General features: G+C 40.1%; 1 protein-coding gene across 1 annotated transcript in view; it reads left to right on the forward strand.

The window, feature by feature from the left end:
* LOC142496291 (uncharacterized) overlaps positions 1–15,391 on the forward strand; it is a 28,959-nt gene extending 13,568 nt beyond the window's left edge. Inside the window, exons 9-11 of the mRNA XM_075603015.1 lie at positions 515–596; positions 13,831–13,908; positions 14,274–15,391. Coding sequence (XP_075459130.1) covers positions 515–596; positions 13,831–13,908; positions 14,274–15,391 — 1,278 coding nt within the window. The remainder of the gene's footprint in view (positions 1–514; positions 597–13,830; positions 13,909–14,273) is intronic.
* Positions 15,392–15,884: the final 493 nt, after the last annotated feature.

Here is a 15,884-nt window from a genome sequence, read left to right on the forward strand (position 1 = left end):
TGACGATTCTAACCTCTGGACTCCTGGACATTGGCACACGGGCACGACTACTCTTACGGACATCCCCAAGCATTGCAAGTATAACTAACAACTCTTCCAACAGGCCCAGCAACGCCATACCACACTCCGGGCTTGCTCCCACTGCTGTGGGTGTGTGGTATCATTCCATTCCCACCTCAGTACTGGGGTCTAGCCAGGTCTGCGGGCATACAGGCGTGACACTTTCCCTTGAGGTATGACAATCAGTTTGGTAGGGAATCCCCATTTGTATCTCATGTTGGCTCTTTGAAGGTGCACGGTAATTTCCTTCATTTCTCTACGGTGCTGCAGGGTTAACGTGGAGAGGTCATTATACAGCTGGATCTTGGCCCCCTCATACTCTAGATTATGAATGCTTTTGGCCTTCTGCATAATTACCTCCTTATTCATAAAGTCTTGCATTTTTATGACAGTGTCTCTTGCGGGATCTGATGGTCTGGGTCTAAGAGCTCTGTGTGCCCTGTCCATCTTCCAGATCCGTTCCTGCGATTCATCAGTCACATGGGAGAATAACTTTTGCAGGTATGGGACCAACTCTTGGGATTCTACAGTTTCAGGTATACCCTGATTCTTATGTTAGAGTTTCTCCCTCTATTATCCAGATCTTCTATATACAGGAGCATATTTTGTACAGTCTTTCCCTGTTCCTGCACTTTATGGGTTAAATACTCCTGTTCTGTTGAGCCTCTACCAGCTTCTTTTTCCAGCTCATCTACTCTGTCTCCTAGAGTAGTAATATCTTTTTTAATCTCAGACAGTTAGGTTTTAAACATTAGCATTATGTCTGTTAACAGCTTTTGTATGCCTTCTTTAGTTGCTAAATTTGTCAGGTCTGCTTTTGTAGCATATTCTACCTGGCCTTCAGCCATTATGAATTATTTTCCCTGCCCAGGCGAGCCTTGCGCAGAGCAGGTTGGTGCTTGCGAGCCCGCTGTGCCCATGTGCTTTGGCCCTGTCTCCGGCCGTCGGAACATCTGGAGTGTACTTTCAGCTGCTGCAGATATTTTTTTTGTAGTGGTTATTGTCTACAGTTCTATTGCTGCCTTGCACTTCTATTATGTTTTAGGGCACTTTTGGTTAATGCAGCTAGTGTATGGCTATATAGTTATTTTGTTTGCTCATATAGTGGCTCCCGTGTGGTCAAAGTACCTCATCTAGGCAGTTGGCACGTCCATTTCCTGCCACATCTCCCCTATGCTCCCTCACTCACTCACGCATGCTGAGGGCAGCCATCTTGGATCCTGGGAGGGCCAATTTTTTTTAAAGAGGTTTTCCTAATTCGGTAGGGAAATTAGGGGGTTGGTGATAGTGAGAAGAAAATGATCTGCAAATAGGCTAATTGTGTAATCTACGGATCCTACTGTAATTCCAGAAATGTCAGCGCTATTTCTGATGCTCATTTCAAGAGGTTCCATTGCCAAAGCAAAGAGCATACGGGAGAGTGAACATCTCTGTCTCGTCCCACTGGATAAGGAGAAAGGATCAGAAAGAAAACCCACCACGTTAATTTTGGCTGTAGGGTTTATATATACACCGCTGATACTGCTTTAATGAAAGTATCACCCAGACAAAAGGCCTTCAAGACCAAGAACATGTATGTCCAATTTAACAGGTCAAAGCTTTTTCAGCATCTTGTGAAAAAAGAAATGATGGAATGTTATGATAACACGCATAATATATAAAATCAATGTTCCTTCTAGTATTATCTGATGCTTGTCTGCCGTAGTTGGTATGAATCCTCTTTGGACTGGGTGAATTAGTTGAGGGAGAATCGTAGTTAGATGGTTAGCCAAATTTTGGGGTAATTTTACATGTGGGAATTGTGTCATATGTAAATATATGTAAAGAATTCAACATTTCTAGCTTCATTAATTGTCGATCTAGCTTTGTCGTTTATGTCATCAACTGCTCATATTTACAATATATTGGGAAAACTAGAAAAGCCCTAAAAACCCGCATGGGCGAACATGTTAATGGTATTAAGAATGCCACCTGTCATACTAATCAGGGTAGAAAACTACATGTGCTAGTACAACACTTTGTTAATAAGCATGCAGGGAATCCTCATGGATTACACTTTAGGGGTCTGGAATTTATTTTGAAAGACCCTAGATGTGGCAATCGTCACATTACATTACAACAAAGGGATCGATTTTGGATTTGTACTTTTCAGAGGTAAAACCCCCTGGGTTTGAATGAAATGGCCGAGCTAGGTCCCTTTCTCAAATAATATGTGCGTTTTTTATATCCAGTATTGCTGTTGTTGTTTTCTAATTCTTGATGCTGTTTTGTTTGTTGTTTTTTAATTGTTAGGTTTTTTTAAATTATATGTTTGATGTATTCATATTTTTGGAACCAGTGTTAATAATTTCACTTGTTGAATTGTTAATTTGTTACCTTGCACTAGGTGTTAACACTTTGGTAGCCTTTATATGGCTGCCTGATTGGCTTTATGAGTCTGCCCCCTGACGAAGCGTATGACATGAAACGCGTAGAGGCTCTCATCTTCCCACTGCGACGTCAACACAGGTGTCTTCATTTGGCTGCCGATCAGCTGTCCTGCTAGGAGCTGGTGTCTCACTCAGCTTCTGTGCTCCCTGCGGGACTTTTCATGTGACGAGGTCGGAACACTACCAGCCAGGCAGTGCGTATTGTTGTGATGTTTACAACGGGTGTGCCGATGTATCTTTTACTTGATTTGAGTTTTTAATATTTTGCTACTTCTCTAGATAAACTACTTTTATACTTACCAGTCCCTTCGTTGTGCTCCTTCTTGTTTTCGTTAGTACATAATTTTGTATCTGCATTGATTAAAGAAATCTGACAAAAATTGGTCTTAACCTCTTTTGGAATTGTGACAATAGTGGCCTGAATGGATTCTGATAAGAAAGTCACTTGTTAGTAATTCTCTGAAAGTTTTATAATATTTATTATTAAACCCATCTGGTCCCGGGGATTTAGATAACTTAAATTCCTTAATAGCGGAGGTGACCAGAAGAGAGGCCATTCCTTAAAGCTGTAGTTTAAGTTGCCATTTAAAAACAAATACATTTCCATTCAATATGTGCATAAATACAATCTGCACACAGACAAGTGATTAGCTAAGTTACCGATCGATCCGTTCTCCTGTAATCGATGGCTGAAGATTCAGCTTGGAGGTTATTTATATCACTGTATAAAGATTACCCAAGATGCAAAGTTCTGTGTGGAAGATCATGTGACCAGGCAGGCACTAGATACAATTGGTGCACTGCTAGAGAGAGGGCAATAGGGGTGCGCCAGAGCCTATCTCAGAAGAAGGGGATGTGACTTTGTAAATGGTTGCTATAGAAACAAAAATGCTTGTTACATTAGAATACATTAAAAATTTTACAAGTATTTTTTCATAGTACATCAAAAAATACACATATAGAATATTTTTTGAACTGCAGCTTTAAATACAGATGCTACTAGAAAAGTTTGAAAGACGAAATCCAATTGGCGAAGAAAGGCAGGAGCAGTTAAGATAATAGTACAGGTTGAATAAAACCTTAATTGTATACAAAACGCCTGGCAGATAAAATGTGTGAGCTTGAAATAATAGCTACAAGAGAGCATTATGATATCATAGGCATTACTGAAACATGGTGAGATCAAACCCATGACTGGACAGTTAATTTAGAGGGTTTTTTTCCGAAGGACCGAGCAAATAGACGAGGTGGAGTATGTTTATATGTTAAACCGGATCTAAAACCTATTATAAGGGAAGATGTTTATGAAGGGAATGATAAAATGTAGAGACATTGTGGATAGAAATCAGCAGTGGACATAAAAGTATAAAGAAAACGTTTGTAGGGATTTGCTATAAACAACCAAAAATATCTGTAAGATTTAGGAAGCCAAAATACTTTTGCAAATGGAGAAGGCATCAAAACTAGGTCATGTTTGCATAATGGGTGATTTTAATTATCCAGATTAAGGGCCTCATGCAGAGAGCATCGAATTTTCAAATTGGCGAATTTCATAAAAAGTAGCTTTTTTGGAGAGTTTTATTCTCCATATGCAGAAATGTTCGAATTCTGCTATGTTTAACATGGATGCGTGTGGCGAGTTTAAATGGGAAAGATGCGCGATTCAGAAATGTGTAAACAAAAAATCGCGCATTTTTTTTCCCCTTTACTCTAGGCGGCGAGCGCCATCTTCTTGCCAACTTTTCCTGGCGCAGCAAAAATGAGAAAATCGCGCCATTTTCTTGGCGCGAACAGCCGCTACATGCCGTTCGTACCTCTCTGCATTCGGAGAATTTTAAAACTGGCGAGATGAAGGTTCTCGCCAGCCGCGCGGCGAGATTTTGAAATAGGAAAAAAAAAATGGCGCGTTTTCCGTAACTCGCCATTTTCTGCAGTTTTCTGCGTGAAATTCTACAAAAAATGGCGAGATTTGAAATAACGATGCTCTCTGCATGAGGCCCATAGACTGACAATGAGATTAGCATTACAACAAAAGGAAACAAGTTTTGGGGGTGCTTAAAGACAATTATATTACCCAAATTATTGAGGAACCAACCAGGAGTGGGGCAATACTGGATTTAATAATATCAAACAGTGTAGAAGTAATAACAAATATTCAAGTGCGGGAACATTTGAGTAACAGTGATCATAACATGGTCTCTTTTGAAATAAATTATCAAAACCACATTACTTTGGTTAAACAAAGATGTTAAATTTTAGAAAGGCAGATTTGAATAAACTGAGGACTAATGTACAAAGAATAAATTGGGATTATGTTTTTGCAGGGAAAATGTGGAAGATAAATGGTCAGTCTTCAAAACATTGTTAGATAAGCACACTTATCAGTGTATTCCCTTGGGTAATAAGTATAAAAGAAAAAGTCAAAACCAATGTGGCTAAGTAAACAGGTAGGGGGGAAATGGAAAAGTAGAGACAGGCATTTAGATTCTTAAAGTCAGAAGGGACAGAGGCATCATATCAGAATTATAAGGAATGTAACAAAAGTTGCAAAAGGGCAATCAAATTGGCTAAAATTGGATAATGAAAAAAGGATTGCAATAGAAAGTAAGATCAACCCTAAAACGTCCTTTAAGTACCTTAATAACAAAAAAATTAGCAAAGAAAATATAGGACCCTTTCAGTAGTAGATGGGCTGGCAAATTAAATAGGGATAAATTAGGAGAATCCTTGATGGAGATAAATTGAAGTCTTGCAGTAGCTGCAAAGTCAAACAAGATCTTATCTTGCATTAAACGGCAATGGATGGAAGGGAAGTAAACATAATTATGCCCCTTTATAAAGCATTAGTAAGACAAAACCTTGAATATGGAGTACAATTTTGGGCACCACTTTCAATACCAATATCCAAATGGCAACAGAATTACAGCCATCTGGCTACCCCTCAAGGAACCAGGGTTTACACCCCACAGTTAAAATATGAAAAACAACAATAGTTTATTATATAATCTAGACAACAACGCAAATGATATTATATACAGTGTAAATATGAATAGTATAAATAAAAACTATAAAATCCCCATGTGTGAGGCGGCCCAAATCTCAGGCTGATAGCGCTACAGTAACCTATATACATCTGATAATACAGAGGGCCTGCCGCTACTTAGTCTCCTCTGGGTCAGTCAGTCTGTAAAGTATCCAATGAGGGACAGTAGATCGGAAGTCAAAGTCCTTAATGGTATAGTGATGCACATATGTTAAGACCAAAGTGGTCATATGATTCTATAGATAGCATCTGGTAGGCAGTGTCTATAATGGATATCCACTGAACCTAGGATTGACTAGTGCCAGGTATAGAAGGTTGGAAAATACGCACAAAAATTGGATATACACACAAATAGTGATATGCCCTGGAGTATAGTAGGACACATAGTACCCGGTGGGTACATACGAGAGATAATATATTATAATATATACATGTGGTATTCCCTATAGGGTAATAAGCCACTCATAAGTGTGTTAAGAAATGTATATTTTCTAATGTACCACCTCTATATGTATACTCTATGCAACAGACAAATATATGAATATCAGTATGGATATAGGCCTGAATCATATAAGTAACTAATATGTCTGTAAACCAAACTGTATGCAAAAAGTAGATAGGCATCGCGATACAAACATATGTTAGAAGTGACTTTGTGGTTGGGCGGTCTCACTCTTCAACGTCTACATAATGACATCATCAACACCTGACGCACGATTTGTGTCTCATCAGCACGCTTCTTCAGGGGGTAGTATAATGAAAGAGTAACAGCCACTAGTAATGATACATATTGTAACCACAGTATCTAATTACATACAAGGTAGCAGCAGTGGAGGACCCTGTGCCATGTGTGCAGAGATAGACCAGCTATGTTGGCTGAGACACAGAGATTCCTTGCTGTTACAGTACTCTTTAATTATACTATAATTAGTGATTGTTACTTTAGGCATTTTTGGATTTTTCACCTCCTGGTTTAATTTACCATATATATGAATCCTAGCCTATATTGCCTGCAGCTTTATACCGATACATTGACCTACAGCTCATTATTCCCTTAGTGTTGTTATGCTATACACCTAATAAGACTTCAGTACTGAGCTCTATATTATACTCAGCTTGATTCATTCATTATTCTGTGCCGGACTATTTACTGATTGAGCGTTATAGCACCACCTTACCCTACCATTACTTTTAATTACTGTTTTGAATTGTATACAGTGATATATGTTTTAACTATATTTAGTAAACGCTATGTTTTATTTTGTGGTATGCAACAAGTGAATTCTTTGTGAAGAGCATACCTCTTATGCTCGTCACATTCTTTTCCTGCTCTGCCAGAGGAGCCTGCAATGCATTCCAATGTTTACTTTCAAGCATTATTGTTAAATATTTGTGGTGGTAACTTTTTAGAAATATGAATGTCATTCCTCCAGTATGATTCAAAGGGGAAATGAGTCTGCACTTTTACAACAGGACAGTGTGAGGCAATACGTTTCACTTCAATAAAAAAGCAAGGTGTGGTGAAAATATGTGCATGTAATTGTGCAATAATTCATAACACAACCCATAAATGCCTCTTCCTCCAGTTATGTATTATGAACTTTAACTTGTTGAATGTTGCAATTGCTAGACATAATTTGAATTACTGCACGTTTACTTTGATTTTCCCATCAGGCCTGCTTTGAAAAGATATCTCCTCTATTACTACAAACTGAAGTGCTTCGGTGAAAAGTTAAAACACTGTAAAAATTTGATTGTATTAATATTGTACAGGGCGATTCATTATATAAAACAAGATACTTGAACAGCCTTTTTTTTTAATAGTTTTGTCATTTGTAATAATTCACTCAGGGGCTCTGCATTGCTGAATATATGCTGTTGTATACCCCAGACAAGAATACTTGCTAATGGAAAGCCGAGTTTTCCTATTGAATCACCCCCGTTGCTATATTGTGGTTTTACATGTGTATATATAGCTGCTGGGGAAGAAGTAGGGAAAATCCTTGCAAGCCTAATCCGTCTACTTCTAATCACTTAAACAATTTGTTTTCCGGCTGCAACAGACCCTGGAATTGACCCAACCTAGAGAACACACAGGATTTGGCAGTGGATGCAACACAATAGTACCACAAGATTGGCATAAAGAAGATGTGGTGCCTATATTTAAAAAGGGAGCTACAGTAGATCACAACCGGGTAATTACAGACCTGTAAGCCTGACTTCAATAATGGGAAAGCTACTTGAAGGTTTAATACAGGATAATATTCAGGAATACCTTATGGAAAACAACATTATTAGTCAGCATGAATTTATGAAGGATAGATCTTGCCAAACTAACCTTATTTGTTTCTTTGAGGACATAAGTAGGAATTTAGACCAGGGTAATGCAGTTGATGTGGTCTACTTAGATTTTCCAAAGGCTTTTGATACGGTTCCACACCAGAGGCTAGTGTACAAAATAAAGCAAATTGGGCTCAGTAAAAATATATGCATCTCGATTAAAAACTGGTTGAAGGATAGACAACAGAGGGTTGTCATAAATGGAGCTTTTTCATGTTGGGCTAATCTTGTGAGTGGAGTACCTCAGGGATTGGTACTGGGACCCCTGCTTTTTAACTTGTTTATTAATGACCTTGAGGTTGGCATAGAGCATTGATTCACAACCTTTTTTGTTTGGAGGAACCTTGAAGTATTTAAAAAAATCTCGTGGAACCCCTATCTGGCTGATACATATTAGGTTCAATTCACACCTCACGAGCCCCCTCTATTTCCCACCCTCTACCCATGTATTTCTCTCCCTTTCATCTCACTCACTCTCCCCTCCTCCCGCCTCACATGTATTTCTCTCCTCTCAGTCTCACTCACTCTCCCCCCTCTCGCCTCGCATGTATTTCTCCCCTGCATCTCACTTACTCCCTCTTTTCCTCACTCACTTCCCCCCCCCTCCTCTCCTCTCCTCTCACTCCATCAATTGCCCCACTGTCACTCAATCCCCCTCACAAAATACATACCAAAAAAGACCCACGCCCCAAAACATTTTAAAAAGACCCCCGCCGACCCAATACATTTTAAAAGCCCCCCACCACCCCCAATACATTTAAAAAAGATCCCTACCACCCGAATACATATTAAAAAGATCCCCACCCCCCAATACATATTTTAAAAATCAGGCCGCACGGGTAAAATCATCATCATCATCATATCTCTCCCAGAACCCATTATCATTCTCATATATCTCCCCCAGCACCCCCCATCATCCTCATATATCTCCCACAGCACCCCTCTGTCCAGGTCCCCCCCCCCCCATATGCCTACCTCAGATGGGGGAGACGCTGTTATCCTGTGGTTGGCGTAGGCGGCGGGCAACAGAATGACAGAGCAGGCACAGCACGCACACGCTCGCTCTAGCAGCAGGCACCAGAAGTGCCGAGTCACACTGCTAGAGTGCACTCCTACCCTCCTATCCTGAGAGCGGGTTCTGTGGGGAGGAGGGGAGAGCCAGGAAAGCCATTGCTGGCCACACAGGGAATGAAGGTGGCCTTCATGCGGCCCACGGTCCGTAGGCGGAACCCCTGACACTGCACCGCAGAACACTGGTTGGGAATCTCTGGCATAGAGAGAAAAGTCTCCATCTTTTCTGATAATACTAAATTGTGTACAGAAGTAGAATCAGAACAGGATGTAATTTCTCTCCAGAAGGACTTAGAGAGACTGGAAACGTGGGCAGGTAAATGGCAGATGATTTTTAATACAGAGAAATGTAAGGTTATGCATTTGGGAAGCAAGAATAAACAGATGACGTACAAATTAAATTTGGATATATTAGGGGAATCCTTGATGGAGAAGGATTTAGGAGTGCTTGTAAACAGCAGGCTTAGCAATAGTGCCCAAAAGTCATGCAGTAGCTGCAAAGGCAAACAAGATCTTATCTTGTATCAAACAGGCAATGGATGGAATGGAAGTAAACATAGTTATAACCCTTTACAAAGCATTACTAAGACCACACCTTGAATATGGAGTACAATTCTGGGCACCACTCCTTAGAAAATACATTATGGAACTAGAAAGAGTGCAGAAAAGAGCCATCAAATTAATAAAGGAGATGGACAGTCTAATTTATGAGGAGAGGCTAGCTAAATTAGATTTATTTACATTAAAAAAGAGCTGTCATGGAGGGGGATATGATAACTATATAGAAATATATTTGGGGACAGTACAAGGAGCTTTCAAAAGAACTATTCATCCCAAGGGCAGTATAAAGGACTCGGGTCATCCCTTTAGATTGTAGGAAAGGAGATTTCACCAGCAACAAAGGAAATAGTTTTTTACAGTAAGGCAGTTCAAATGTGAAATTCATCACCCATGCAGACTGTAATGACAGATACAATAGATTTTCTCAAAAAAAGGTTGGACATCTTTTTAGAAAATGAAGGTATACAGGGATATACCAACTAAGTAAACATGAAGAATGTTGATCCAGGGAGTAATCTGATTGACAATTCTTGGAGTCAGGAAAGATTTTTTTTCCCCTTATGAGATATAATTGGATGATATTTCACTGGGGTTTTTGTTTGCGTTCCTCTGGATCAATATACTGTAAGTATGGATGTAGGATAAAGTATCTGTCATCTAAATTTAGAATAGGTTGAACTTGATGGATGGATGTCTTTTTTCAACCTCATCTACTATGTAACTATGTAATAGAACAGTAAAGCACCTGTGTGCCCTCGATCCAATTGGAATGGCCCGCATGATGATACAGCTGCTCCGGGGGGCAGGAGCTCCACCAATTTCCTCCTCCGGCCGAAGGGACCTCTTTGTACTGCGGAGCTCATCTCTCCTCACCTGCGTGGCCTTCTCACGCTATCACGCTATGCCCAGGGGGGCAGTAGGATAGTGGATCACCCAAAAACTTGTGCCCATTTATTGGCACACCTGAAAAAAAGGTTGGCCATCCCAGCAATAGAGCAAATCCAAGTTGTACAAGAAGTCATTTTCAGAGGTACCATGCATTTTTGGATTCATAGATTGTGAAAAAGCATTTGATACTGTCTACAACTCAGCCATTAATGCATTAAAGTATTGATGAATCAGACTTTAATATAAGAAACATTTCAGAAAATACCACATCAACCATTATATTACATGCTGATTCAAACAAAATAAAAACCAGCAAGGAAGTGTGACAGGAAGACATTATGGGCCTCATGCAGTAAGCGTCGATTAAGTGAAATCGGCAAGCTTACCGATTAGTCATGTTAATGGCGATTTTTCCTCTCCGTATGCAGTAAGTGCCGAATACATTCAAAATCAACCCGTAAACAAATCCGCCCACTCTCACAATGATTAGCCGATCACACACAGGTGTATCGGCGTGCGTGGCGGGGTGCTGATAGGTTGCCCAATCACAAATCTTGCTGAATCAGGCGAAACAAGCATGTATTGGATTGCGCGCCATATTTAAAGGCAACGTGTACTGCTAATCATTCTCTGTGTTGTTGGGAGTGAGAGAGAGAGAGAGACGCACAGAGCTGGCTGATTGAACATTTGCATATTGACGGAGAGACTTGTTGTGTATTGGGTGAGCTTTGTCCATTGTTGTTTTGTTTACATCTTTGTCTTGTTTTATATGTGGAAGTGTTTCGTGTGATTGGCTGTACATTAGTTGTCTGTTTTTTGTGAGTGCTGGAAGTATGCCCGCAAAGCGTGGGAAGAGTGATGCTGGTGGGAGTGGGAGTGCTACTCGTGCGAGTACGCGTCGGAGTGAACGTACTGTTCAGGGGAGTGATGTTGCTGGTGCACCGAGTGGTGTTGCTGGGAGTGGGAGTGGTGTTGCTGGGAGTGGGAGTGTTGTTGCTGGGAGTGGGAGTGCTGTTGCTGTGAGTGGGAGTGCTGTTGCTGGGAGTGGGAGTGCTGTTGCTGGGAGTGGGAGTGCTGTTGCTGGGAGTGGGAGTGCTGGTGCTAGGAGTGGGAGTGCTGGTGCTAGGAGTGGGAGTGCTGGTGCTAGGAGTGGGAGTGCTGGTGCTGTGAGTGCTGCTGGTGGCGCAGTTGCTGATGGGGTGTCTGGTGGTGGCGTGCTTGCTGGTGGGCAGCTTTTGGAGGCTCTTCCATTGGAAGAAGGAGAGTCCAGTCAGCACCAGCCAAGCTCTGACCCTAAACCTGCTCGGAAGAAACGTGTGGAGAAGCCACGTAATCCTCGCTTCTGGAGCACTATGACAGTATATATGGACATTTACATTTGTAAATTTGTAAGTGTACCTTTACATTTATTATTCAAATACATGTGATCCTAGGTCATCTGAGTTTTGTTCATATGCAAATATGGGTTCAGAATATCTTTCTATGTTAATTAGTCTGGAAACACAGCTTTTTATCATGCCTTACAAGGACAACTAAACACAGGCGGTCAATTTGCCATAACTGCATACAATATGAATGCAACCTTGCTTACATGTATAGGTTTAGTAGTGAATGCTCATGTGCTTCACATATTACACATAAAACAGCATGTTTGCTATCTCTTGGAACAGCTAGCAGTGTAGGAAACTGGTGCTTCTATTATTATTCATTTACCTCATATATTTTATATGTTTTTCAAGGGCGGACAAGTTCAGCAAGCAGAAAAGAAATGTGGGACACAATAGTCATTGGTGTCAATGCGTGTGGGAATCATGTGAGGGACAAGCGGAATTGTCACAAGAGATTTGATGATATTAGGTCCAAATTGAAAAAGAAAATACAACACCAACGCGTGCATGCTACTGGCACTGGAGGTGGGCCCACACCACAACGTCTCATATTAAGTCCATTGGAGGAGCTGCTTCGGGCAAAATTACTTCCCGTCGTCGTGGAAGGCTTACCTGGTGACCGTGATATAGGAATTTACCCCTCACAATTTCCACCAGGTGAGAAATATTACTGTACTAGGCGTGTCGTTGCTTACAGTTATTTTGCATAGTTACACTGCTTTTTATACTGTCTTCACAATATAAGCATACCTGCATCTATATATGTATATGTCTGATTCTGTATATATATATCTCAAAATAGACATATATGTTGTAGTCCTACTAAAAGCAGTAACTAATATAGCACGTGCCATTGCGTGCTCATTTACATGTGAATTCCCAAAATGCATTGCTGCAGTGGAAGCAATTGATGGTGGGCGAAGATGGGGAACAACAGGGTAGTACACATGTGTAACACATGTTAATGAGAAATTATTACTAGCTACAGGTACAGAACAGAAATATGTATAATATTATTGTGTATTTTATTTATTTTACTCCGACAAACATGACATTACTGCCTATTTTAAGCATGCATCAAATATATTGCATGCAACGGCCTACAAACATCACTTGCACTAACACATCTATAGTTGTTTATGAAAAGGTCCATTTTTGCTTTAAGTCATATACAGACAGCATAATGAGGCACACGTATCATATTTTATGTCATTGTTTTCATAACTTAAAAACTGCACACGACTATTTAGCTCATCTACCATTGTGTTAAAGCAGCTGCAATTAATATCTCATCACAGCATACACTTCAACAGAGGGGGTGGGGTTCAGCACACACACTAATTACAGCCTCATTTTAGGGTCAACTTAGTTCACACCATTTTCACCTGTTTCAAGTAATTGAAAGGTGTGGCTGATTAGGCTTTTTGGGGAAGTGAATACCGTTCTTACAACCTGACTAGCACAACTGAAGTTAATCACACTCATTTGAAAGCTTCACTTTAGCTACTAAATGCCCCAACAACTCATTACTTATCAAAGCGTACGTCACACATTAGTTCACTCATATCTATAGTTGAACTACTATCAACGACACATTATCACACACTGCATGTGTTGTCTTGTTGAGTCACAGCCACATTCAGGTGTGCCACATCTTATATTAATGTACCACACATATCCTCTACCAAAAACAACACTTTTTGCAATATGACCACCTTCATGATAACCATTGTGAATGGTCATCTCATGATAGTTATGTACATTATGATACTGATATCACTACACAACATATGATTTTTATGTACAAATTTTATCTATTTATCCTCACGCATTACTGCAGGAACATAGTATGTTTTATGTTAGGGAACTCAAAAGTTCTAAGTACACAGGCATGCACATTGTTATTACAACTATTTATGTTCACTTTCACACACACATTTTGGGTTAAGGAAATGATGCTGTTAGGTACTCATAAATACAGAACATACAATAACTGTTTGTTCAATATTTACACATGTAAATGTAAAACTTATGTTATTGTTATATATAGTTGCCCCTGAAGGACATGTGTCACCTGAGACTGAACAAGTGTCTTCACCTGGGTCAGCCAGCTCAACACACCTAGAAGGTGAGTGTATCAGTTGGTGGCCATATAATATGTGCTCTTCTATATGTTATGTTGTCATGTTCATTATTTGTTTTGCACATCTTCTTTAAATAGGATTACTTAGTGTCAGTGAAAATGAAGTGTAAGGCAACTTGTATTGTGTTAGTGATGTTAACTATCATGTAGGAGTTGTGAGTTTACAGCAAGTTTTCATTCACTCATATTTCATACTGAGTCCAAACATTATTCTTAAGTCAAGGTAGTTTTTAATGTGAGGTTATAAAACGTATGGAAACATGTTAGTTGTTACTTATGACACAGTACAATTACATAGTAAGACAGCAGGGATTAACATGCCATTTAATAATGTGTACATTTATTTGTAGAACATGATGAAGAGGATTTTGATGATGATGATGATGATGATGATGATGATGATGATGCCGCCGCCGCCGCCATAGACACACAAATACAAGCAAGTGACCATGAAGAGGTTCCAATTGAAACTGTTTTACCGCCAAAACGTCCAGCAAATACCACATATGATGCAATTGTAGCTTCTGAGGGAAAAATTGTGGAAGCAGAAAATCGTCGCCATTCTGACCTGATGACAGTGCTGGAAAGGATGATTGCACTGCAGGAAGAAACAGTTTCACAATTGGCACATCTCCACAGAGTCTTCATTGAAGTGCCTAAACAGTTGCAAAAAATCAACACCTCATTCGAAGCATTAGTTGTTCAGCAAACACAAGCTAATTACTGGAGAATGACTAATGTACCACAATTCAACAGCTCACAGGCAGGATCTGTTCATGCAGGTCAGTTTTCACCACATGCTTCTGATATTCATTCACCAGGCCCAAATGTTACCGGTCAAGTAGCAGACATTGCTGTGCAGGTTCCTGACGACATCCTACCGCTGCCATCTGTACAAATTCAGCAGCTGACACCTACAAAGGAGGCCACAAAAAGAAAACACAAGCAGTTACTACTGACCAGTTTTTGGTCAAAAACAACAAAAGACACACATGAAACAGACCAACCATCACTTGTGCAGTGTCTACCAACTTGCTCACATGTGTCAGTGGGCACAAGCCCTGTCCGTGAACAGTCACTACCCAAAAGCCCTGTAGGTGAGTCACTGCCCAAAAGCCCTGTAGGTGAATCGCTGCCCAAAAGCCCTGTAGGTGAATCGCTGCCCAAAAGCCCTGTAGGTGAATCGCTGCCCAAAAGCCCTGTAGGTGAGTCACTGGCCACAAGCCCTGTAGGTGAACAGTCACTACCCAAAAGCCCTGTAGGTGAGTCACTGCCCAAAAGCCCTGTAGGTGAATCACTGCCCAAAAGCCCTGTAGGTGAGTCACTGGCCACAAGCCCTGCCCGTGAAGTGCCAGAGGCCACTCAAAGTGGCTCTGTTGTGCCTAAAGTTGGTGGCAAAAGCAAAAGGAAAATTCAAGAGACAACAAGCAGGCCTGTTACTCGCTCGCAAAAGGAACAAAAAAAATAAATGTTATAATTCAGAAAATATGTCTTTGGCCTTGTTTTGTTGACTTCAGATTATCTAATTACTATTGTATGTATGCTGAAGACTGTGTTGTTTCCAAACTTTCAAGTATGTTCTTGTACACGTGAAGTTTTGGAAATGTTAACACTCCTAATTAATGAATAGTGTTATAAATATTTATGTTTTAATCGTCTGTTCAGTAATGGTCCACCAGGAGCCAGTTGCTAAGTTTAGAGAAGCTGCCATTGACTTTGCAGCAAAACATTGCATTTGGGTGTGTTAATTGATGTAATCATTGCATGTGCATATTATTTTCATGCAATTATAAAAGCACCTATTTAACTGCAAACATCTTTCTTGTACGTGTACAGCAGGATTTTGTGTTAAATATTACTTACCTTTGGTGGCCATTGTAATGTTGTCCTTTAATCATTTATGTGTTCTTGTTTCAAGAACATCTCTGAATTGATACTAATATATATGTAGTATGTATTGA

This window comes from Ascaphus truei, chromosome 1 (genome assembly GCF_040206685.1).
Source record: "Ascaphus truei isolate aAscTru1 chromosome 1, aAscTru1.hap1, whole genome shotgun sequence".
NCBI classification, from domain to species: Eukaryota; Metazoa; Chordata; class Amphibia; order Anura; family Ascaphidae; genus Ascaphus; species Ascaphus truei.